Source organism: Carettochelys insculpta, chromosome 1, assembly GCF_033958435.1.
Source record: "Carettochelys insculpta isolate YL-2023 chromosome 1, ASM3395843v1, whole genome shotgun sequence".
Taxonomy (NCBI): Eukaryota; Metazoa; Chordata; order Testudines; family Carettochelyidae; genus Carettochelys; species Carettochelys insculpta.
Window position 1 is genome coordinate 249,027,859 of NC_134137.1, and position 24,379 is coordinate 249,052,237.

The 24,379-nt window shown below is 44.6% G+C and overlaps 1 protein-coding gene and 2 long non-coding RNA genes across 9 annotated transcripts in view; 1 reads left to right on the forward strand and 2 right to left on the reverse strand.

Moving 5' to 3' along the window:
- LOC142018309 (uncharacterized) overlaps positions 1 to 2,132 on the reverse strand; it is a 47,456-nt gene extending 45,324 nt beyond the window's left edge. For all 3 annotated transcript variants that reach the window (XR_012646789.1, XR_012646790.1, XR_012646786.1), the window contains exon 1: positions 174 to 2,132. This is a non-coding gene — a long non-coding RNA (uncharacterized LOC142018309). The remainder of the gene's footprint in view (positions 1 to 173) is intronic.
- Positions 1 to 24,379, forward strand: part of PACSIN2 (protein kinase C and casein kinase substrate in neurons 2) — a 113,235-nt gene that overhangs the window by 61,430 nt on the left and 27,426 nt on the right. For all 5 annotated transcript variants that reach the window (XM_075003980.1, XM_075003951.1, XM_075003960.1 and 2 more), the window contains 4 exons: positions 15,166 to 15,322; positions 17,570 to 17,805; positions 19,020 to 19,175; positions 24,078 to 24,253. In XM_075003980.1, the coding sequence (XP_074860081.1) occupies positions 15,166 to 15,322; positions 17,570 to 17,805; positions 19,020 to 19,175; positions 24,078 to 24,253 (725 nt within the window). The remainder of the gene's footprint in view (positions 1 to 15,165; positions 15,323 to 17,569; positions 17,806 to 19,019; positions 19,176 to 24,077; positions 24,254 to 24,379) is intronic.
- LOC142018305 (uncharacterized) overlaps positions 2,149 to 24,379 on the reverse strand; it is a 38,142-nt gene continuing 15,911 nt past the window's right edge. Inside the window, exons 3-7 of the long non-coding RNA XR_012646783.1 lie at positions 18,752 to 18,843; positions 9,958 to 10,863; positions 5,292 to 5,486; positions 4,367 to 4,556; positions 2,149 to 2,368 (exon numbers count right to left, since the gene is read on the reverse strand). This is a non-coding gene — a long non-coding RNA (uncharacterized LOC142018305). The remainder of the gene's footprint in view (positions 2,369 to 4,366; positions 4,557 to 5,291; positions 5,487 to 9,957; positions 10,864 to 18,751; positions 18,844 to 24,379) is intronic.

Genomic DNA, 24,379 nt, shown 5'->3' on the forward strand with positions numbered 1-24,379 from the left:
TCATTGAACTCTGTGGTTGGTGTCTTAGTTCCAAAGGCAACAGTAAAGCTTAGTGCTGTCCCCTTTAAAGGTCCATCTGACAGCTCTAACCAAATTTTGTGTACATGTTGATATCTGCTCCTTTTTCACACCCACTCACCAGATGGTTTGTAAAGGGTATTCAGAATGCAGACCTTCTGATCAGGCAGCCTATCCCAACATGGGATCTGAACCAAGTCCTCATAACCCTCATCCGTGCATCCTTCAAGCTCTTCGTTGCTTGCTTACTGTCATAAGTCTATAAAGGTTGCATTCCTAGTAGCTATAACTTAGGCCAGAAAAGTCCGTGAAATTGGAGCACTCGTAGCTGAAACTCCGTATGCTATGTTCACTAAAGATAAAGTCATAATGCAACTACACCCAGCCTTCATACCAGAAGTAGCCACCTCCTTTCACCTCAATCAGCCGATAAATTTATCAACATTCTACCCAAAACAGCAGGATGTATTTATCTTCAGTGCATGCTACAAAGCATATGTTTTCCTTGCACAGGCATTGAGGAAAGATTGAGGTAGCTGATTCTAAAGGCCTCTGGGGTGCTTAGGTGTCTTTAATGAATATGCGTAGGTTCACTGGTTGTGTGTGAGAGGTGGGGATGTACTATTTGCATTACATTTTGTAATTTTATCTTTTAACTGATTAAATGGTGTTCATAACCTCAGACTAATATTCTGACTGGCCTAATAAATCTTAGACTCTTATGATGCTGTCTTTGGCAGGTAGTTGTTCATGTAGTATTTATTGCCTTTGTATACTTGAAGATTTCATGTGTACATATCAATTTTTCTGGCTCTGAAATGTTTACTCCTGCAATATTTTGCTACTGTTATGATGTTCCTGGAAGTCATGGCTGCAAAGGTGATGACTGGCAAAATTAAGGTAAAGCAGTCTCTTTTGTGTCCAATAATAGGAGTAGCTGAGACTCCCTTAGGGCAGAACAGCTGCAAATAAAGAAGGCTGATGCTGGCAGCATTAAAGAGCACGTTGTCCAGAAGGAGAGTGTAGAGCTAATGGAATTTCCTGGGTTTCTGGTGTTGAGGCTCGCTGGAACAAAGTTGCGTGTTTAGTCAGAACATGTGAGCTTGTTTGCTCCCTGAAAGGAAGTATTATAGTCCGTATCTGACTGTTGGATTTTTGGAGAGAAGCAGCAATTCAAAACTGAGCCTGCTTGAGACAAAGCAGTGGTCTCAGCCTCTTTAGCAGGAATCCCAGATCTTTGTGTGGTTTGTTCCTACTGCTGTTTATGGAAACTGTACTAATGTATGTGTTGCAAGTAAACAAAGAACACTAAGAAAACACCTGACTATTTTTCAGCAAAAGGGAAACATTGCTATGAAAAGCTGAGACCCTGAATGTGCAGGAGATTAGGGAAATCTGGTTTTGCCCTATCATAAAAAATTTCCTTCTGTTGTGAGCTGCACAGATCTGACTTTGCTGTTAAAACTGAGTTTTCAGTCTTGGTAAATCTATACATATGGGCTAGTTCTACACTAGAGTTTTTTTTGTTTTGTTGACAAAACTCATGGAACATCTATGCACAAAATATGTTTTGTCAACAAAACTCTGCACTTCCCTTGACAGCTTTCTGCCTCTCCGAGATGACGAGTGATGCCTTTTCTGATAGTTTCTGTTGACATAAAAGCAATGTAGATGCTTTGCAGGGCATTCTGTCGGCAGATAGGGCTTCTGGTTCACCGGGTAGCCCTGTTTGCTCAGCTTCCAGTTGTCCATTCTGGCATGAGAGCAGCAGGGCAGTCTGTCAGCAGAGTGGATTGCTCTTTTGATCCACTTTTGTGCGTGGACATGATCTTTCGACAGAAGTTTTGCTGGACGATCTCTTCCGACAGTAACTTTTATTGACACATCACTGTAGTGTAAATTTAGCTATGGTTTGCTTTTCCTGTCCTGCGTAATTTCATAAAGCTGTATGGAGATTGAAGATTCTGTTTCGGAAATGTCTAAGAGTGAGGGGAAGACACATTTTACTTAATTACACAATTTTAAAAGTGAAATAATTTACTAAATATTGTACTCATAAGACCAGTTATTTAAATAACAGTTGAAATCAGTCCAACCTGACTACTCTAATTGGATCTGCCAGATCTTAAAACAGCACTTCTTCGAGTGGTCCCCGTGGGTGCTCCACAATAGGTGTCGGGCTTGCCTGGTGCCGCAGATCGGAAATTTTTTTAGCAGTCTCCGTCGGCTTGCCCATGTGCCGATGCGCGCTGGTCCTTCGCGCGCCTTCGGTCACATGTACGATCCAGTCCCTGCCAGTTCCTTCTCAACCACCAGCGGCTGCAGACAGATTCTGCTTTGGCTCCAACACCTGCGAAAGATAAAACTGTGTTTTAATTTTGTTAATAGTTAGTAGTTGATAGTTTTAGTTAGCATTGTTAAAGTTGTTCCGTTAAATGTAGATGTAGTTTTAAAAAAAAAAAAAAAAAAAAAAAGGAGAGAGAGAAGAATGGAGGCGGCCGCCTTAAGCGGTCTGCTATCCTAAAAACTGTGAACGTTATCTTTTTTCCAGGACTGATTAGCTGTTAAGTGCCCTATTAACATTCAAAGGCTTAAACGCCTGGGCCGAGGTGTCCTTGTTGGGGTTTAAGAAATGTGCGTCATGCCGCGAGGCCATGCCTGCCTCAGATGGGCATAGTGAGTGCACTCGTTGCCTCAGGGAGACCCACGTTCCACAAAAGTGCCCTCGCTGCTCCAAGCTCACAGCCAGAGCCAGAAAGGACAGGGAAATGAAGCTGAAAATGATTTTATTTGATAAGGCCCTCCAACCTGGACCATTGGAGAAGCCCCATAAAGAGGGGCCCTCAGGGTCGCACAAGAGGAAGGCGACTTCCCTAACCTCCTCTGTACAAAAGAAAAGGAAGCTTTCTCCAGCTCGATCCTTGCCAGTAATACCTGCGAGCAGGACGAGTGGAGCACAGGGCTCTGACCCGCGGGCTGATCAAAGCAGGATGACTGTAGCGCACACAGCGTCGCCGGGGCCTCTGACCATTAAGTGGTTGGCACCGGGGGCGCCGCAGGCGCCGGAATCAGTGGCACCGACCACAGCACCGAGCCCTGCGGCACTGACGGCACTGGAGCAGGGGTACCCGGCACGGGACCCAACGGTGCTGGAGGAAGCTACCCGCGTGGCGTCGTGCACAGGTGCACTGAGCGCGGCACCCACAACAGCACCGAGGTCCCTGGCACAGGAGGGGGCAGCATCTGCTTCGCAGGGACAGGGAAAAGTAAAGGCCAAAACCTGGCACCGCAGCCCATCCCCAGAGGTCACCGCGTTGCTGTTATCACCTAGCTCCCCCCCCCACCCCCCGCCCCGAAATACATCGGGCAGCAACTCCAATGGCCTGCTTCAGACCTCCATCCCCATTCCTTCAACCACCATCGCCCTGGCTCAGACAACCTTCACCAATCTCCAGTAGGGACTCCTATGAATACTATCACAGAGCATCTCCGCCACCGTCAGCGTCATCACGGAGGTCACGCTCGTCTAGACCCCATGCGTATGTTTTCCGATCATGGTCCAGATCCCTATCACCGGGCCCTTGCCCCTGCTGTTATGGCCGTCCCTACCATACTGAACACCGGCACAGGGGGTCCAGATCCAGGGGTAGATCCCCACCCACACCTTGCCAACACCCCTTCACGCAGTCTGACTCCGTGACAAGAACACAGCCTTCCCAGGTGGACGTTGGTCCACAGGCCCTGGACCGCCCCTCTGAATCCTCAAAAGGGCAAGCATATGAACAGATCCAGGAATCGGAGGAATTAGAGGAGGTATATCACAGCGGCGCCTCTTCATCCTTCCCAGATGAGGGAATTGTCCCCGGGGATATTTCCCCCCCGGACGACCTTAGGCAATTCCAACTATTCAAGAGAGCAGCACAAACACAGGACATTCACATAGCAGAGGTGCAGGAGAAACATCATAAACTCCTGAAAAATTTAAGACCCCCGGCTTCATCTAAGATTGCTATCCCACTAGATGAAGCCATTATGGAATCAGCCACCAACATATGGCAGACTCCAGCCTCCACCCCTCCCACAAATAAGAGTGTGGAGAAGAAATATTTTGTTCCAGCCAAGGTATGGAATTCCTGTTTAGCCACCCCCAACCAAATTCCCTGGTAGTCGAATCATCACAGCAGAGATCCAAGACACCCCAATATAAATCAGGAGGGTCAGAAAAAGACGCAAGGAAATTAGACACGTTTGGTAGGAAGGTCTATTCCTTCTCTACCTTACGACTCAGAAGGGCAAACTATGCAGCACACCTGTCAAACCACAACTTTGACAATTACTCCAGACTTACTTCCCTCATGGATTTCCTTCCAGAGGATAAGAAACCGGTGCTAAAAGTGATCGTCCAAGAGGGCGACGCGGCCTCATGAACAGGAGTTCAGATTTCCCTGGATGTGGCAGACATGGCAGCATGCTCCACAGCTACAGTAGTGGTAATGCGTAGGGAATCATGGCTCCAGACGTCCGGCATGCCCAGAGATCTACAAACAAAAATCATACACCTTCCATTTGATAAACAGAAGTTATTCGCAGATTCAGCTGACTCGGTCCTACACTCCAGCAGGGACTCGAGAACCACACTTAGGACACCGGGCATATATACCCCTCCGTACAGGAGGAAGAAGTTTTGCCCCCAGCAAAGGTGCTATGCTTATCAACCTCAATGTACACAATACCAACGGAGCTATGACCAAGGGTGCCACCACCAGCAGCAACAGTATAGGGTCCCCAGACGACGCCCCCAGCAGGGTCGCGCACCGTCGGGGCAAGCCCTGAGACAGCAAGTTTGACGGGTATGTCGAGGACTGCAATATCAAGACCATCCCTCAATGCCAATCCCAGCACATGTTCTATCATCGACTCAAACCATTCTACTCTCAATGGCAAAACATCAACACAGACAAATGGGTACTGGAAATTATAGCCACGGGATACATGATCCCCTTCCAATCACTACCTCCACCAAAACCGCCCACCCAGCCCTTCTTCAAGGACCCCTCCCACGAGACAAGTCTAAAACAGGAGGTAGACCATCTCATGTTCATAAGGGCGGTGGAGAGAATTCCAGAACAATTCCAAGGGAAAGGGTTCTACTCACGGTACTTCCTAACAGAGAAGAAGACAGGAGGCTGGAGGCCAGTCCTGGACCCACGGGCCCTCAACCGGCATCTGCGCAAACAGCGTTTCAGAATGATTACAGTTGCCTCCATACTTACGGCGTTGGACGATGGAGACTGGTTTGCAGCCCTTGACTTGCAGGATGCGTATTTTCATGTAACTATTCACCCGGCACACAGACATTTCCTCCGCTTCACAGTGGGCAGGGAGCACTCCAATCCAGAGTTCTTCCGTTCGGTCTCTCTTCAGTGCCCAGAGTGTTCACCAAAACACTGGCGGTAGTATCAGCTTACCTACACAGAGAGGGTGTGTTCATTTTTCCATACCTGGATGACTGCCTACTGAAAGGGGCCTCAAAGACAGAGGTCCTACGCATGAAACATGTCACTACAAACACATTCGCCTCGTTGGGCCTAGTTATCAACCTCTCGAAATCAAAGACCGAGCCTACACAGAATATAGAGTTCATAGGGGCACGCATAGACTCTACCACATCAAGAGTATACCTGCCCGAGGCCCGTTTCCGCACCATCAAATCCCTGGTATAAGTGATGACATACAGCCCCACAGTGCCAATCCTAACATGCCTACAACTGTTGGGGCACATGGCGACCACCACGTTCGTGGTACAGAATGCCAGGCTGCATATGCGGGGCCTGCAGCATTGGCTGGCGAGCACTTACAAACCAGTAGCCCATACCATCCACAGGACAGTATCGCCCACAGCAGAGGTGCGCAGGTCACTGGCATGGTGGGCAGATCCCAAGAACTTACTAGTAGGGGTGCCCTTCCACCAACCACAAATCGCGATTTTTCTGACAGACGCATTCCACATAGGATGGGGAGTGCACATTGGTAAAAAAGTAACTCAGGGGCTATGGTCCCCCGCGGAAAAGACATTGCACATAAACATACTAGAACTCAGAGCAGTGTTCAATGCGTGCAGATGTTTTCGGAAATACCTGCACAGCAAAGTAGTCAGGATAAATACCGACAACACCTCCACCATGTTTTATATCAATCGGCAAGGAGGGGCCAGATCCCATGCGCTATGCACAGAGGCAGTCCGGTTGTGGAACTGGTGCATTGTCAACCATATAACGCTGACAGCCTCATATCTACCCGGTGTCCATAACGTGAAGGCGGACCAGCTAAGCAGGCGCTTTGCACTCATGCACAAGTGGCAGATCCGCGCCGATCTGCTCCGACAAGTTTTTCACAAATGGGGGTTCCCCAAATCGATCTGTTTGCCACTTACAACAAGAAGCAGTGCCCTCAGTACTGCTCCAGAGCGGGCATAGGACAGGGATCCTTGGGGGATGTCTTCACAGTGCCATGGAAGGGCCCTCTACTCTATGCTTTCCCTCCCCCGACACTCATTCACAAGGTTCTAGAGAAAGCCAAAAGAGGGAGAGCACGCATAATACTGATAGTCCCAACTTGGGACTGACAGCAATGGTTTCGTCTGCTTCTGCGCATGTCATGCCGCCCACCACTCCCCCTACTGGTAGTGCCGGACCTTCTCATGCAGGCTCAGGGGTCCATAGCGCACCCACACCCTCAAAGACTCCGCTTACAGGCGTGGCTAATCCATAGCTCAGCGCCTTAGAGAGCACATGTTCGGAGGGAGTGAAACATGTCTTGGAGTCCAGTCGAAGGACTTCCACCAGAAGGACTTATGTGCAGAAGTGGAAACGATTCATCTCCTGGTGCTCTTCCAAGCAGTTGGCTCCTCAGGGCGTCCCTATAACTGCAATTCTAGAATACCTGCTGGAGCTAAAACAAGATGGACTCTCCCTATCCTCATTAAAGGTCCATCTTGCAGCTATATCAGCGTTTTCAACATAAAGAGGAAGGGCCAACCATATTCGCCCATCCTATGGTCACACGGTTCCTAAACGGGCCGGTAAACCTGTACCCCCCCCTCAGAAACCGCTATCGCCATCATGGAGTTTGGACTTGGTCCTCCACACGCTGTCGGGACCACCCTTTGAACCATTGGCCACGGTACCCCTCCGGCTACTTACCCTGAAAACAACCTTCCTCCTCGCGATTACGTCAGCCCGCAGGGTGAGCAAACTCACAGCAATAATGGCAACGCCCCCCCTGCACAGTATTCTCAAAAGAAGCGGTGATCTTATGATTGTACCTGGCCTTCCTTCCAAAGGTTTCCTCAGAGTTCCACATTAATGAACCAATAGTATTACCCTCATTTTATCCTAAGCCTCGCAACTCTAGCAAAGAGGCGCGGCTGCACCTGCTAGACGTAAGGAGGGCGTTGGCCTTTTACATAGACAGAACTAAGCCCTTCCGGAAAACAGACAGACTCCTGGTGTCTCTCGCACCCAGGTCAAAAGGGGAAGGCCTATCCTCGCAAAGAATTTCAAATCACATCGTATCCTGCATAAGACTGTGTTATGAGCTGAGCAAGACCCCTCTGCTAGTTCTGCCCAGGGCTCACTTCACCAGAGTGATGGCAGCGTCGACGGCCTTCAAAGGCATCGCATTAAAAGACATCTGCAGAGCAGCAACTTGGTCATCTTACGACACCTTTGCCAAGCATTATGCCATGCACCGGGTGTTTGAGGATACATGCCTATCAACAGCAGTCCTATCAAGGGCAAGCTGCACATAAGTGGACACCCACCTCCTTAATTGGGGTCACTGCTGGGTAGTTACCTACTGTGGAGCTCCCATGGGGACCACTCGAAGAAGAAAGAGAAGTTACTCACCTGAGTGGTAACGATGGTTCTTCGAGATGTGTCCCTGTGGGTACTCCACTACCCACCCGTTCCTCCCTGCTTCGGAGCTCTGTTTTCGCGTTTTTCAGAAGCATCCAGAGCGGTTGGTCAAGAAACTGTCAGGGACCGGATCGCGCATGTGACCGAAGGCGTGGGAAGGACCGCTGCGCATCGGCGCATGCGCGACCTGATGGAGACTGCTAAAAAAATTTCCGATCTGCAGCGCCAGACGAGCCCAACACCTACTGTGGAGCACCCACGGGGGACACATGTCGAAGAACCATCGTTACTACACAGGTGAGTAACTTCTTTCTTAAAGACTGACATTTGGTGGCTGTCAAAAATGGAAGCAGCACTTTTCAGAATTCAGTACATTTTATGTAAGACTATTTCTCGGGGAAATAAAACGTTTTGCTATTCGAGGGATGTAGTTCCACTGTTGTTGATGGCTCTTCTGATATAATGGACATCTGTTTCTTAGCACTTGCATGTTTTTAAGAGAACCTCTGACATAGTTTTCCACTAAAATCTACACTATCTGGAATTCAGATAACTAGCACAAGCTATTAACCAGAATCTGCTCTGCTGGTGGCTGCCCAGCCAGTGTTGGCAGAGCAGAGCCAGTGGCCACAGGGCTTTGGGTTGGGGGAGGGATGGGTTACGGGAGGGCTGGCTGCCTGGCCAGGGCTGGGGCCAGCAACCATGGGGCTGGCTGCCCAATCGCCAGCAGCGGCTGCAGAGTTGGGAGCCAGCTGCCTGGCTGGCGCTAGCAAGGTTGGAGGCTGGCTGCCCCGTCACCGGCAGCAGCCACAGAGCTGGGGGCCAGCTGCCTGGCTGGCAGTAGCAGGATCATTGGACTTAGGCCAGTGGCCCTGCTCCAGTAACTGGCAAATTTGATTATCTAGCATCCTCTGTATTTCAAAAGCGTGTGAGAAGTTGCACTAAATGATGACCACAGACAAAAGAAACTAGATTTTTACTTTTTTGTCTGCAAGTTACTAATCTTCCTATAAATAATGTGCAAAAGCATCTCTGGATTTGTTTTTATGATCTGTGGAAAGACTGCCAGTTTTAGGCAAAAGAACTGTATCTCATATCAAGCAAAAATAAAGATCATATCCTGGCAATTCTGGCAGAGAGGTACAAAAATGTAGAAAACTTTATCAGCTAGGATTCCTGCAGTTGGCACAGACTGCCTACAACTAATTAAGATGAAGAACATGTGTTTGTTTTTGAGGAAATTAATAGCACAATAGGTAATTAGTTTTTTTATCAAATTAATTTTAAAAATTAGTGTGTTCTCTAAGGCCATGTCCACAGTATAGAGTTATTTCAAAATAACAGCTGTTATTTTGAAAAAACTTCGAGTATCTACACTATTCATGTGTTATTTTGAAATAAATTCAAAATAGCAGGTGCTTTATTTCAAAATTGGTAAACCTCATTGCAGGAGGAATAATGCCTATTTTGAAATAGTTACTGTTAAGACACGGAATAGCACAATTTTGAAATAAGCCACAATGTCATCCAATGGCACTATTTCAAAATAGCAGTGTGTCTGGAAATGCTATTTTGAAATACATTTTGTGTGTAGCTGTTATTTCAAAACAGCTATTACAAAATATCTCATTCCAAAATAACTCCGTAGTGTATCTGTAGCCTAACTGAGCTTTGTTTGTCATAAAGGATTTCATAAGAGAACCGTAGCCCTGCCTGAGCATGAGGAGATGGACTCGTTCTCCTTAAGGTTGCTTCAAGCTCTACGTTTCTTTGATTATCTCGCTGAACATTTACTGAAATCAGTTTACCCAGACCAAACTGATAGTACTGTCATTGTCCTCCCCTGCCTTTTCTAGGTTTTGTTTGGTGGTGGTTCGATGATTGCTCATATGCATTCTAATGTAGGTATGCACTCACATGCATGCCCGGTTTCTGGCAGTTTTTTTCCCCCGAGCCAGTAGTCATCGGGTAGGCGCAGCACCCCCTGGAGTGGCACCGTTTTGGTCACTGGTATATACACTACCTGACCCTCTCCCCGCTCAGTTCCTTCTCACTTCAGTGACGGTTGTCGGAACTTCCCGTGCTCGTGGGAGCAAGCTTTCTTGTTGGAAGCCCTTATCTGTAGATAGTTATAGGTTTTGTCATAGTTATTAGTTAGGTAGTTAGTGTGTTATCACTTTCTTGTGTACATAGTTATTAGCCTGAGTTGGGAAGGCTGGTTGCCCTCTCTCATGGCTCCGGGGTAGGGGGTCTAAGACCCATCAAGGACCTGCGAGGCCTGGAGAAGGATGTAAAAAAGATCAGATTTTGCATGGTCTCCTTGGGGCTCATAATTCTGTTGCTGGATCAAGGGGATTGGTTCGCTGCTCTTAACTTGCAGGGTGCATATTTTCACATTGCGATCTGCGTTCCTTACAGGAGGTTTCTGAGGTGGTGAATGGGGGGAGCGGGGAATTATCAGATCACAGTCTTCCCATTTGGCCTTTTGATGGTTCTGAGAGTCTTCACCAAGTGCATGGCAGTCGTGGCAGTCTGTCTTTGCGGGCATGGGGTCCAGTTATTTCCATACTTGGACAACTAGCTGATCAAAGGGAAGTCACAGACCCGGGTCCAGCAACATCTGAGGTTTATCCAACAGATGTTTGACAGTCTCATGTTGTTGGTAAATGAGACAAAATTGAATCTGGTTCCCACGCAAAAGAAAGAGTTCATGGGGGCTCTTTTGGACTTGGTGCGCACCACAGCCTCCCTGTCAGAGGGCAGGTTTGAGGCTATGGCCAGCATCTTAAACGACCTGTTGTGATTCCTCACTTTGATGGCCAGGTGCTGTATGAAACTCCTCGGACACATGGCGGTAAGCACATTCATGGTACAGCATGCCAGCCTTCATCTGTGTCCTCTCCAGTTGTGGCTGCCTGTAGTGTATCACCTTGTGAGAGACAATATATACATTAGTATCTCTACTGCAGCAGGTTCTGTGGACTCTGCATTGGTGGTTGGACGCTCAGTGTGTGCAGGGGTTCCTTTCAAATCTCCCCAGCCTTCCCTGTCTCTGGTAACCAGTGCATCAGACCTAGGCTGGGGGATGCATCTGGGAGCGTGCTGGACTCAGGCTTCTTTGGGTCATATCAGATCTCCACCTCCACATCAGTGTGAGGGAGCTCAGGGCTATCAGGTTGGTATGCAAGGTGTTTTGACATTGTGTGGCAGATTATTGCGTGTTGGTGAGCATAGACAACACAACGGCAGTGTATTATGTCACCAGACAGGGAGTTGCATGCTCCTCTCCCCTATGTCATGAGGCCCTCAGGCTTTGGAAGTTTTGCATTCAACACCAAATTGTCCTGCAAGCTCACTACCTATCAGGGGTTCACAATACCATAGCAAACCACCTCACCAGGGCCTTCATGAACCATGAGTAGTCCATTCACCTGGATGTGTGGCAGTCAATTTTCCAAGTTTGGAGCTATCCCTAGGTGGACCTGTTTTCCACGTACCTCAATGTGAAATGCCAGATGTTTTGCTCCTACTGGAACCAGAGCCTGGGATCTTGAGTGGATGCATTCAGCATCTCATGGGCAGGCCCACTTCTGCATGCATACCCTCAGGTTCCTCTCATCCACAAGGTCCTGCTCAAATTTCAGTCAGATCAGGCCTTGGTGAATCCTGGCGGTTCCAGTGTGGGCCAGGCAGCACTGTTACTCGGTCCTATTAGACCTGTTAGTGAGCGAACCAATAACGCTACCTTTTACACCTGGACCTCTTGATGCAGGAAGGGGCGCGGTTATAGCACCCCAACCTTTTGTTGCTTCAACTCACAGCATAGAAGCTTCATGGCTGAGTGCCATGGAACTTTCATGCTCATAGCCAGTCAGGGACATGCTCCTGAACAGCAGAAAACCCTCCACTAGGACCACATATCTAAAGAAGTCGATAAGGTTTTCAGTTTGGATGGCACAGAGAAGTTTACCTCCACTCCAGGCCTCAATCCCGGTCATTTTAGATTACTTGTGGCACCTATGTTAGGAAGGGCTGGCCCTTTCCTTCATTAAGGTGCACTTGGTGGCCATTTCCACTTTTCAACCTGGCCCAGGTTTTTCATCAGTGTTCTCTGGCCCAGTGGTGAAAAGGTTTCTTAAAGGCCTGGAGAGGGTTAAGTCACAAGTGCGGGACCCTTGCCCTCATGGGACCTTAAGCTTGTGCTTTTTAAACTTTTGGGGATCCCTTTGAATCCCTCGCTTCCTGCTCCCTGCTGTTTTTTAAACTTACAAAACAGCCTTTCTGGTGGCCATTACATTGGCTGGAAAGGTTTCCAAACTGAGAGCCCTGACTGTGGACCTAATGTATATGATGTTACACAAGGACAGTGGCAGTGGCAGAAGGGCCATCTGGTTTCCTCCCAAAGGATCTCCCCCGGATAGTGGAGTGTATCAGGGAATGCTACAAGCTAGCAAGGGTTTCCCTCCTCCAATTTAGGGCTCATTCTACAAGGGCACAGGCTTCCTCAGCAGCATTCCTGGCCAATGTCCTGATTCAGGGGATTTGGAGGTTAGCCACCTGGTCCTCCATACACATTTGTGGCTCATTATGCGATTATGTAGCATGCTAGGGAGGATGCAGCAGTAGGCAGGGCTGTTTGCAGTCATTCTGGGGCTCCAACCCTATTTCTAAAGTCAGGTTGTATTCACCTGTATTGGAATGCACATGGGCAATCACTCAAAGTAGAAAAGACAGTTGTCTATTTCTGTAACTGGTGTTCTCCAAGATGTGTTGCTCTTACCCATTCCAAACCCACCTGCCTTCCCTGCTGTCGGAGTAGCCAGTAAGGAGGAACTGAGTGGGGAGAGTGTTGGGTGGTGTATATATGGGCGACCATAACAGCGCTACTCCAGGGGGCGCTGCACCGACCCAGTGGCTACTGGCTAGGGGAAAAAGACTTGTGGCAACTGAGCATGTGCATGTGCACACATCTGAATTGGAATAGACACGAGCAATGCATGTTGAAGAACACGAGTTACGGAAATAGGTAACTGTCTTTTCTAATTGCTGGTGAGAAATTTAAATATTTCTGGCCAGCAAGTGGCACATTCCCAGAAGAAAGAGTACAAAAGCCAGATATCCACCTAACTTTGTTCTGTAATTTGTCTGTTCCTGTATTATATTAGATACTCTGAAAGAATTTCAAGTCTCTGCCTTTCTGAGACTGCTAGCACATATAATAAGATGACTCTCTTTGGTACAGGGATGTCTTTTAAGAACCTAGAATTAGCTCATATCTATGAGAATATTTATTTCACAGCAAGCAGGATATGAATCTACCTCCAGGGTGGGCAGTAATATTTGATGGGGGAGGGGGGCATGCTGAGATTTTGCTAAGTGGCCACACTTTTCTATGGAGGGAGTGTGGGGTTGGGGCAGAGGTTGGGTGCAGAAGGGAGTTAGGTAGCGGATTGGGGTGCAGGAAAGAATTGGGGGGGGGTCTGAGAAGGAGTTTGGGTGAAGAAGAGGATTGTCATGAGCCAATGGGACCTGAGAGACTTTGCTGGGGACAAGGGTAGCCCTTGAAACCTCTCCCACCCTTTCCTCCACAGTGCAGGGAGCATCTAGTCCTGAACTACCCCCCATGCTAGCATTCCACAGACCAGCTATCTTGTGGACCCTGCTTATGCGCATTAACAATTTGTTTGTGCTTTGATCTAGTCCCCTTTGAAACTGAAGTAGGTCAGATTGTGTTAAGAAATTGTTACTGTATGTCAGCAGGATACACCTGACTGTTGCTCCATGGCAAGGTAGTCACAGACTAGCTTAGCAACAAACAAACTGTTAGTATATAGACAATCCCTATGAAACTAATGAATGGTCAGTGACCCAGCTGGATGAAGTTCTGTTTTAGGGATGTTAAAATGGTTATTCATTTAACCATTTTAATTCCAAACTCACTGCCTGAGTTGCTGCCAGGCCTGCACGTGGGGTCCCGCTTCCAGCCCTGCTGCAGCTATGGGGTCCTGCTGCCTGGCCCGCTGACCTCTTCATGGTCGGGGCTGTCCTATCCTGGCATACCTGGCCACTTCCATTAGGAACTGCAGCAACAAAAGTGGCTCCCACCTAAAAAGCTTATTAGCTCCCAGATTTCTTCTTCAGTAGATACGGGCATGTATTCCAAATACAGATAGTTCCCGACTTACAAACGGGTTGTGTTCTGAGCATCTGGTCATAACTCAATTTGGTCATAAGTCAGAAATACTCTTATACTGTAATCCCTTGAGGTATGCAAGGATAGGTACCCACAGTCCATTGCTGACAAAGTGGAAGTTGCCTATCCTAACGGGGATGCACATCATCAACTTTGTGTGCCAGTGTGGACATGCATCCTCAACTTCAGAAAATTAGATGCTAGAAAATTGACCTTAGCAGATTTGACCTAATTTCCTAGTGTAGATGTATCCTGAGTCTCTGCCAGACTTGAAGTGATTTTAGCTTTTGTGTTACTGTCCTTAATGTACTCCTCTACCCTCAACTTTTCTTTTCACTGTCATACTCAATGTAAATTTCACAGTGCTCCTTATTCATTCCTCCTTATCTATAGTTTCTGTAATACAGAAAGGTGCAATTTGTTTTAACACATTGAAAACCAGATTAGAGAACTAACTCCTTGTGGAAGATGCTGAAGTAAAATCTTATGTTTCTGCATTGAGGTTAAAGTATGTAACTGAGGCAAAAACTATATCACTTGTGTATGCAAACACCAGTTGCTTGAGAAATATTCTTGAGAAAAAATTGACTACCTTGAACTGGAGCCACAATAACATTACAATAGTGTTTTAATTGTAATAGAGCCCTGGCTACTAGTTAAAAAGTGCTGGCTTAATGTGTATTGGTGGTTTTGTTTTTATCTTTGCTTCGTATAACTTTCCAATCCAGCCACACTATTTTTAGCAGAAGAGCATGCAGTGTGATCTTTGACGTTATTGAAGATGCCTTGCGACATAGTTCCATAAACTGCATGGCATTTGAAATCTCATTTTCAGCTTTCATACTTAACTTTAAATTAAGTGTATATTTTAATATAGCCATTTCTGTTAAATTATACTAAAAACTGGACTCTATTACTAGTTTTACTAATCTGGCTTCTGTTTTTCACACTGTTGTATTGCTGATAGTCTGGAGATTTGTCTTGTTGGTGGCCCATAGCTTTGAAGTAGCCATCCCTAAATTTTTTTTATATTTCTAGGTTGGAAATTATAAGCGTACAGTAAAGCGAATTGATGATGGTCACAGACTTTGCAATGATCTCATGAACTGTATTCACGAACGTGCTAGAATAGAGAAGGCCTATGCTCAACAGCTTACCGAATGGGCAAAAAGATGGAAACAACTTGTGGAAAAAGGTAACCAAAATGGCATGAGGTAAAACTGTGAAAGATTTAATTTTTTTAAATGAAGAAAATAGTTTCAGAAGGGCTATTTTCCTGAGAGATGTCTCCGTGGGTGCTCTATTCCATGTGTTGGTGCGTCCCTGCATCTTCACTGGGAATTTTTTTGTAACAGTGACTGTCTGCGTTGCCCCACCTGGTGTCTGTCTCGTGACTTGCTGGGGTTAAAAGTATTGAATGTGCAACCTGGAGCCAGCAGTTCCCTTCTGCTGTCACGTCCCAACTGCCACCCTCAAATCTCACACATATGGAAAGCACAGGAAAAAACGTGGTAGAACAACTTGACAATCACCAACGACTAGTGAGCAGATTTGAAGCCCCTCCCATTCAAGCATTTTTAACACATACCCACTTATTTTCAGACCATCTAATTCCATTCTACCTGCAATGATTGACAATCACAGCCAATAAATGGGCCTTAGATATCATCAGATCTGGTAATACCATCCCTTTACTCTCTATACTTCCTCTCCTTGCCTCCCATCCCTTTTAGGAACTCCCTTCTCTCAAATGGTTGTCAATCCAGGAGATAAACAGTCTACTCAAATTGGTGGCAATGGACCCGATTTGTGTACCTCACACAGGGAAAGGCTTTTTATTCCCACTGTTTTTAACACCAAAATAGAATGTGGGGGTGGAAACTTAATCTCAGACTTATGGCTGTGTCTGTGCTACCCCTACCTTTTGGAAGGGGTATGTAAATGCAGTAGATCAAAAATGCTAATGAGGCACTGCTATGAATATTCAGCCCCTCATTTGCATAATAATGGCCACTCACTGCATCAAAAGTGCTGCTTTCAAAATGCAAAACTAAACTAAGGCCTCCACTTTTGCACCAGTGACTTGCTTGTTTCATGTCAAAATAAGTAGATATTCCCTTGTTTGCTTGCAGGTTCTTATAGATGTAGTACAGGAGAATTTAACTATTGATACTTCAGATAATTAATGGTAGGAAACTACACTTAAACATTAAGAAGTTAATGGCAGTTGTGGTGGAGTATCAGCAAAGAAGAGACTATGAATCAATTTCAAGGAAGGATGCTTTGACTTTAGTACATAATTACAGAACATTTTGGGCATCATGGTGGATTACCAAATTAATATGAGTGCCCGGTGGGAGGCCAAAAGAGTAAATATTGTTTTTGAGTGTATGAACAGAAGTAGGGAAGTTTTTACCTCTGAATGTGGCATTAATGAAGCCACTAGTAGAGTATTGATTTCTTCTGGTGTTTTATAGATCCACAAAATTTTGAAAAATTGACGAGGGTTAAAGAATCATGGACGGCCAAAAACCACACTGTATGGTGAGACTGAAGGAATTCAATCTATTTAGTTTATTGAAAAGATAAGTAAAGGCAGGCCTACACTTAGAGGAAAAAGTTGACTTAAGATATGCAACTCCAAGTACATGAATAGTGTAATTGGTGTCAGCAAATCTTAAGTGGAATTTCTGCAGCATCCCCATAGTGGGATGTTGACAGGAGAATCTTTCACAAGCCCATAGAGTACTTGGGTCAACAGGAGAGCAGCAAGCTGTCAACGTAGCGCATCCCTACTCAATATGCTAAATTAATTAAATTAATATGCTAAATTCCTAGGAGTTTGAGCTCTGAGGTGTCACTCTCCTGTTACATATAAACAGGCCCTAAGAGGAAAACTGACAGTAGTATATAAGGACCTAACTGGAAAGAGAATATCTGATAGAGGACTTTGTACTAATCAAAGACATCATAACTTCCAGTAGCTGGAATCTGAATCTTGAAACTGAAGACAAGGTGTAATTTGTTAGTGCAGGTAATTAACCAATGGAATAATTTACCAAAAGATTTGGTAGATTGTTGGTCATTTTAAATCTTAAGTGTCAAACTTAATGCCTTCCTCAAAAAATATACCAAGATTCAACTTCAGCATTGGGTTTGATGTCAGAATTTATTATTTAATTTTTGTAACTTGTGTTAAGCAGAAGGTTAAACTAAATGATCAAAATTATTCTTTCTGGACTTAATCTGCAATTACGTACTTTTTAATAAAAGGTATGAAAATACATTAATCTTGGATTTAAGATGTAAGATACAAAGGTAGAGTTATGTACAACTAAATACAATTTAAGAACTCAATAGCAACAAACAGTTTCAGATGGCTTTTTAGGGATGAAAGTCCTGTGTGTTATGATTTATTGGCAATGTGTCCTATTGTGTTTAGGTCCCCAGTATGGAACAGTAGAAAAGGCCTGGCATGCAGTTATGTCAGAAGCGGAAAGAGTGAGTGAATTACATCTAGACATAAGAAATGCACTGATGAATGATGACTTTGAAAAGATCAAGAACTGGCAGAAGGAAGCCTTTCATAAGCAAATGATGGGAGGATTTAAGGAAACGAAAGAAGCAGAAGATGGATATAGGAAGGCACAGAAACCATGGGCAAAAAAGCTAAAAGAGGTACATTAGTAGGTTGCATATTGTGTATTAATGTATGCAGTCCTCATAGAAATAACTAAAATGGGGAAAGCCCAATCTTCAGGATCCTTTCTCATTCAGGTATCTGCTTTAGATCCTTTTCTGAAGAACAAAATATTCTCTTGATATTTCCTTGGAAGCAAGTGCCCTGTCTCCAACCTCAGTAGTCTGAGCAAAGTTCTGGAAAAGATGGAGAACATTTTTCTGTCCTTCGAGCAGCATCTTTTTTACAGGTGCAGACTTTGTGACTTAGTTGAGGCACAAGTTTCAAGAAAAAGGAGCTCAAGGAAAAACATCCTCAGCGAGATTGATTTTAATATTATCTGTTATTTAAAGGACAGTATAGGAAGGGCCTCATGGGAGACAAAGACATAAGCAAAATATTTCATTTGGGCTTTTCTGTGAGGCATACTGAATTTTTCTTTTCTCAGTAAGTTTATTAAGCTAAATTGATTGACCATAACTTACTTTGTGTGGAAGGAGAATATCAAATCTTTGATGTACTTTAAGATTAAATTCTTTTTTTAAGTGCTTGCTCATGTCAATTCCATTCAAGGTGTGCATGCACCCATGTGTGTGGTTATCAGATTTTTGTTTTAATGGTATCCATAGGGTCAGCTATGGTGCCACTTGCATGCTGTGCTCATGTATTATATTAAGCATCACTAGTGCTATGCCCTCTCAGTTCCTTCTTATTACCTGTGGTGGTTGTTTGGAGTGCCTTTTTCCCTTGCCGAGCAAGGGTTAGTGATTCTCTTCCCCCTGCCTTCAAGCCTCAGTCTCTTAATTTACTTGCAGTAGTTCATTAGTTAAGTGTTGCAAGCTGTGTGACTGTGAACTCTGAACCCGCCTCCAGGGATATTACTTGTGAGCCACCTAGAATGGAATGAACATGAGCAAGCATTCAAAGAAGAAAAAAGTTACCTACCTTTCTTAACTGTTGTCCTTAGAGAGGTGTTTCTCATGTTGATTCCATGAGCGATCCTCTTGCTTCTGTTGGGCGCTGCCAGCAAGTAGGAACTGAAAGGGCATAGGCCTGAATGTAATAAATGTGTCTGAATTTAAGGTTCTCCCTGCCTCTCCAGTCACCAGCAAAAAATGCTAGTTTCTTCATTACAACAAAGTTACTCCTGCATAGCTGCTGCTGATTATTTGTAAATTGTACCAGACAGACAGGTTCAAAACTTCATTTGTAGGTGGAAGCTGCTAAAAAAGCATACCATGCAGCATGCAAAGAGGAGAAACTCGCTATATCCCGAGAAATGAACAGCAAAGCAGATCCAGCTCTGAATCCAGAACAACTTAAGAAGTTGCAGGACAAGGTGGAAAAAAGCAAACAAGATGTGCTAAAGGTAAACTCTCCACTTTAGCATACTCTAAATATTTAACATTCTATGCATGCGACTCTGCAGATCTGCGTGTGGAATACATACATTGCACTTGCTTGTACTGCAGTTTGCTATGTTGGAATGACAAACTCATTACGTGGAGAATAGCATATTTTAAATTGTGGTCCTTGTGCCAAAGCCAGTGTTAGGAACACGTACTACCCTCTCTCCACAGCATGCATCAGTGGTACTTTTGTAACAAAAACAGTAATGTATGTCTTACATGGTACTGTTGGTTTAAGTGTTGGGAGCAAAAGGGAGTTCTAGAAGTCAGGTAGGGACTGAATTATCCTTTTGGGTTGTGGGAGAGGGAGCTGAGAGTAAAGCAGCTTACCTGCAACATGCAGATGGTCTTGTCTGATATATTTGGATGGTTAAATAGTGCATTAAAAGCAATTGAGTCAAACTGACACTATTTTTAAAAAGAATTAATGTATTTGTGAAATTTCACTACTAACTTCCCATTTGGGCATCCTCTACCACCTCAAATCCTCTGTTTCTTCTCCTTTTGAGTGATTCTCCATACTCGATGCCATTTTCTGCTGTGTGAGAAGGGGAAGGAGGAGCCCTTCCTTTCCTTAACCCTTGGCATTACACTCTTCTAATGGCTTAGTAGAACACTTACCATATCAGTGATGCTTCTGTGTCTATTCAGAGCCTTACCTTTAATGTGTCCTACTGTTCCCATTGAATTGACAGGACAAATAATGTTCAGATCTATGTGCATTACTGTTTTCTGTAAGTCAAAGTAGTAGTAAGCCTCTTTCACTTCTACATCTTGGAGCATAGGCCATTGGTGAAATTTAAAGGACATGTTTTATGTGATGTGATTTGGCTGGACCATGTCAGTTTCATATAACTTTTAAATGTAACTTTTGGTAATCACACTTCTTTTATGATTAGAGGGACTTTATGCAGGGCCCATTCCTGATGCATACTGTCTGCTTTGGTTAGACATCCTTTAAGGGAGGGTCTATTAGTGGGGATTCTGTAAATCCTCCTAAAGAGAAGAGACTGGAAGTTGATGATGATGTACAGGTAGGTATTGAAAAGAAAAAGTCAGATGCAGAACGAGTCCTGTTCAGTCACATAACATAATGGGGGACAGCTAAAAAGTGGCAAATTTCATAAGTGCTTGTATACACATGCTGGACATTTAAATACTAATATGGATGAACTTGAATTGAGATAGTAGGCATAACAGAACCTTGATGAAATGCTAGTAATCATTGGGACACAGTAATACATGGATACAAAACACATAAGAATGACAGAACAGGTCATGCTAGTGGGTGTAGGGCATGACATATGAAAGAAAGCATAGAGTCCAATATAGTAAAAATCTTAAATTAATCAAACTGTACCATAGAATCTTGGACAGAAATTCCATGCTTGAATATGAAGCATATGGCAGGAGACATTTATTACTGACCACCTGATCAAGATGATGATGAAATCCTCAGGGAGATTAGAAGGGTTATAAAAGTAGAAACTCAGTAGTAAATGGGGGATTTCAACTGTCCCTACGTTGACTGGGTCCATGTCCCCTCAGGATAGGATGCAGGTAAAATTTATAGACACCATAAATGATTGCTTCTTGAAGCAGCTGGTCCTGGAACCCCCAAGAGGGGAAAGAGTCTTTAATCCTAAGTGGAGCACACGATCTTCTCAGAGAGGAGTATATATAGCTGAACCACTTGTTAATAGCGACTATAATATGATTCCATTTAAACATCCTTGAGGAAGAGAGGATACCAGAGAAACCCAGGGCAGTGACATTTAACTTTAGGAAGAGGAATTATGCAAAAATGAGTACACTAATAAATGGAAATTAAAGGAACAATTGCAAGAGTTAAAAAACGTAGTCTGACAACCAAAAAATGCTACCATGGCTAAATGACAAAGTAAAAAGTGGTAAGAGGCAAAAAGGCATCCTTACAAAACTAGAAGTTAAATCCTACCAAGGAAAAGAGAAAGGAACATAAAATCTGGTGAGTTGAGCGTAAAATTACAAAGTACAGTAATCCCTTGATTTATGTGGAGGATGCATCTTGGGCAACCTCTGCACAAATCGAATTTCATGTAAAGTGAGAGGCCTGGGGGAAGTGGGGAAGGGGCAGCCATGTGGCCCCTGGCTTCTCCTAGCTGTGGGTCACACAGCTACTTGCAGCTGCAGTTTCTGAGAAACTGCACCACAAGCAGCTGTGTGCCCTCCAGCTCAGACAGAAGTTTGTGGCATGGTTTTTCGGGACTGTGCTGCAAGCCTCTGTCTGCGCGCTGGGCTCCCCAGTGCATAGACAGCTGCTTTTGGCGCCGGTTCTCCAGCTGTCTTTCAGTGACAGCAGCCTGTCTCGTGGCTGCTGCCCCAATAGGAATGGCTGCTGCCCCTCATAGGGTCAGGAATCCACTCCTGTCAGGGATGGCAAGGGTCAGGCTGCTGCCCCTGACAGGCGTGATCAGGCTGCCACCCCGACAGGAGCAGTTTTCCACTCCTGTCAGGGCAGTAGTCATGTTAACCCAAGATACGATCTCGAGGGTTTACTGTAGTTGAAAAAAGAATTTGAAGAGCAACTAGCAAAAGACTCAAAAATTAGCAGCAAAAAACTAAATACTTGAGAAGCAAGAAGCCTGCTTAACAATCATTGGGACCGCTGGGTAATTAATTTGCTAAAAGATCTCTCAAGGAAGATGATACCATTGAATGGAAGCTGAATAAATTCTTCATTTGTCTTTATTGCAAAGGATGTGAAGGAAATTTCCATACTTGAGCTAGTCTTTAGAGAACAAATTTGAGGAACTTGCTGTGATGTAGTGGGGGATGTATATGTGTGCTCACAGAGAATGTGGGGCTCCTGCTGAGGGTGACAAGGTGACACCTCTGTACTGCAGACAAAGGGGGAGGCGGAGCTTGCAGGTTTTGAATTTGAACTGGGAGTTGGAAAGCAGTTGTTCTGGGCTGGGAGAGACACACAAAGGAGGGGGCAAGGCCCTGGCTCCAGGGCCCCTCGGGGCCGCCTCTCCCCAACATGGATTGGACTGACTGTCTCTGCCTGCTCTACTGACTCCTTTGTACAACATTGTGCCCTGTTGGCTAATAAACTGCTGTCACTCCTGTCTGTGGATGGGGTGCAGAGCTTGGGGACCCTGGAACCCTTTTACACTTGCCCAGATTGAGGTGACAGTATGGGAGGTTTTGTAACAAATTGATAAATCAAACAAAACAGTAGTAAGTCTCCAGATGGTAATTCATCCAGGGGTTTTGAAGGAACTCAAATATGAAATTGCAGAACTACTACCTATGGTATGTAATCTATCACTTAAATCAGACTCTGTATCACATGACTGACAGCTAGTATGACACTAATTTTTAAAAATGGTTCCAGAGGCAAACCTGGCATCAGGCCAGTAAGCCTAATTTCAGTATTAGGTAGATTAAAACTATATTAAATAATAGAATTATCAGATACATAGATTAATATGTTTTGTTGTGAGATGGTTACCATGGCTTTTGTAAAGGGAAATAGTGCCTGTTATCTATTGGAATTCTTGGAGGAAGTGGGTCTTATCTCCCCAGCAAGAGTGGCTGGGCAGGGGAAGGAGAATTCCTCTCCCTCCCCAGAACTGTCACACTAGCAGCTAGGAGATGCAAGCACCAGTAGAAGGGAGATAAGATTTTTTTATGAGGGAGGGCTGATATTATGGTCTGTGAAATTGGTAGAACCCTAAACTTAAATGATCTGGAAAAGGGGGGTGAATAGTGAAGGGACATTTCCAAATGATACAAAGTTACTTAAGATAGTCAAGTCCAAACCAGACTGCAATAGTTACAAAGAGATCTCACAACACTGAGTAACAAAGCAACAAAGTAGCAGGTAAAATTCAGTTTCCATAAATCCTAAGTGATGCACCTTAAGAAAAACCATACTCCTAGCAATACATACTGAATGATTGAAATTAAATTAGATGGTATCACTCATAATAGAGATCTTGCTCATTGTGATTGTCTGCAAACATCTACTTGGTGCAGTGGCAGTCAAAAACTAACAATGTTAAAGAGTTAGGAAAGGGATCAATAAGACAGAATAAGAGAAAACAGAACCTAGATAATCCTAGGACCTAGGTGATTGGTATTGTCCAGCTCCATTGCTTTTAACATCTTTAAAAGATTTCACTACATTCAATATGAAAAAAGCTCCCTCTTATGGCAGACTGAGCTGTTGCATAACATATAAACTAGAAAAAATGAACTTTACTAAGGGTGTGTCTACACACTAGCTCCCTACTTTGAAGGGACCCTGGTAAGTAGGGTGCCAGGAGATTATTATTGAAGTGCTGCCGTGCATATGCAGCACTTTATTAAGCTAATTCTCCCCCATGGCAACTTCGAAGTGTTAAACTTCAAAGTGTCAGCTTGTGTGTAGCTGCGGTTAACCCGCCAGTATGTCGAAATGCCTGGGCAACTTCAAATTCCTTTACTCCTCAAAATTTTGTTTACACTGTTTACCCCCTTTTCCTGACTTTCAAAATTTTGAGGAGTAAAGGGACTTTAAAGTTGCCCAGCGACTTTGAAATACTGGTGGGCTAGCTGCGTCTACACGCGAGCCGGCACTTTGAAGTTTAACACTGCAAAGTTGATGCAGGGGAGAATTAGCTTAATGAAGTGCTGCATCTGCAGCACAGCACTTCATTAATAGTCTCCAGATACCTTACTTACCATGCTCCCTTGGAAGTAGGTATAAAAGTATAAAAGTTCCTGTTATAGTCTTAATATTGACTGTTACTTTATTGACCAGTTTACCATTCTGTGAACCTCTTGGAATAAGCCAATAAGTACAGCAAGAAAAACTTACATTGCATTTTTTTCAGACAAAAGAAAAGTATGAAAAATCACTGAAAGACCTGGATCATGTTACACCTCAGTATATGGAAAATATGGAGCAGGTATTTGAACAGTGTCAACAGTTTGAGGAAAAGCGCCTGCGTTTCTTCCGGGAAGTGTTACTGGAAGTTCAGAAACACCTTGACTTGTCTAATGATGCAAGGTAAATTTAAAAGATGTAAAATGTTTCATGCTAAAATTGCTTTAATGTGGCTGTTAAATATTGAGCATCCAGTAGAGTTGACTGTCTGACTATATTCTTTGTAAGTTAAGTTACTTTTATTTGGCA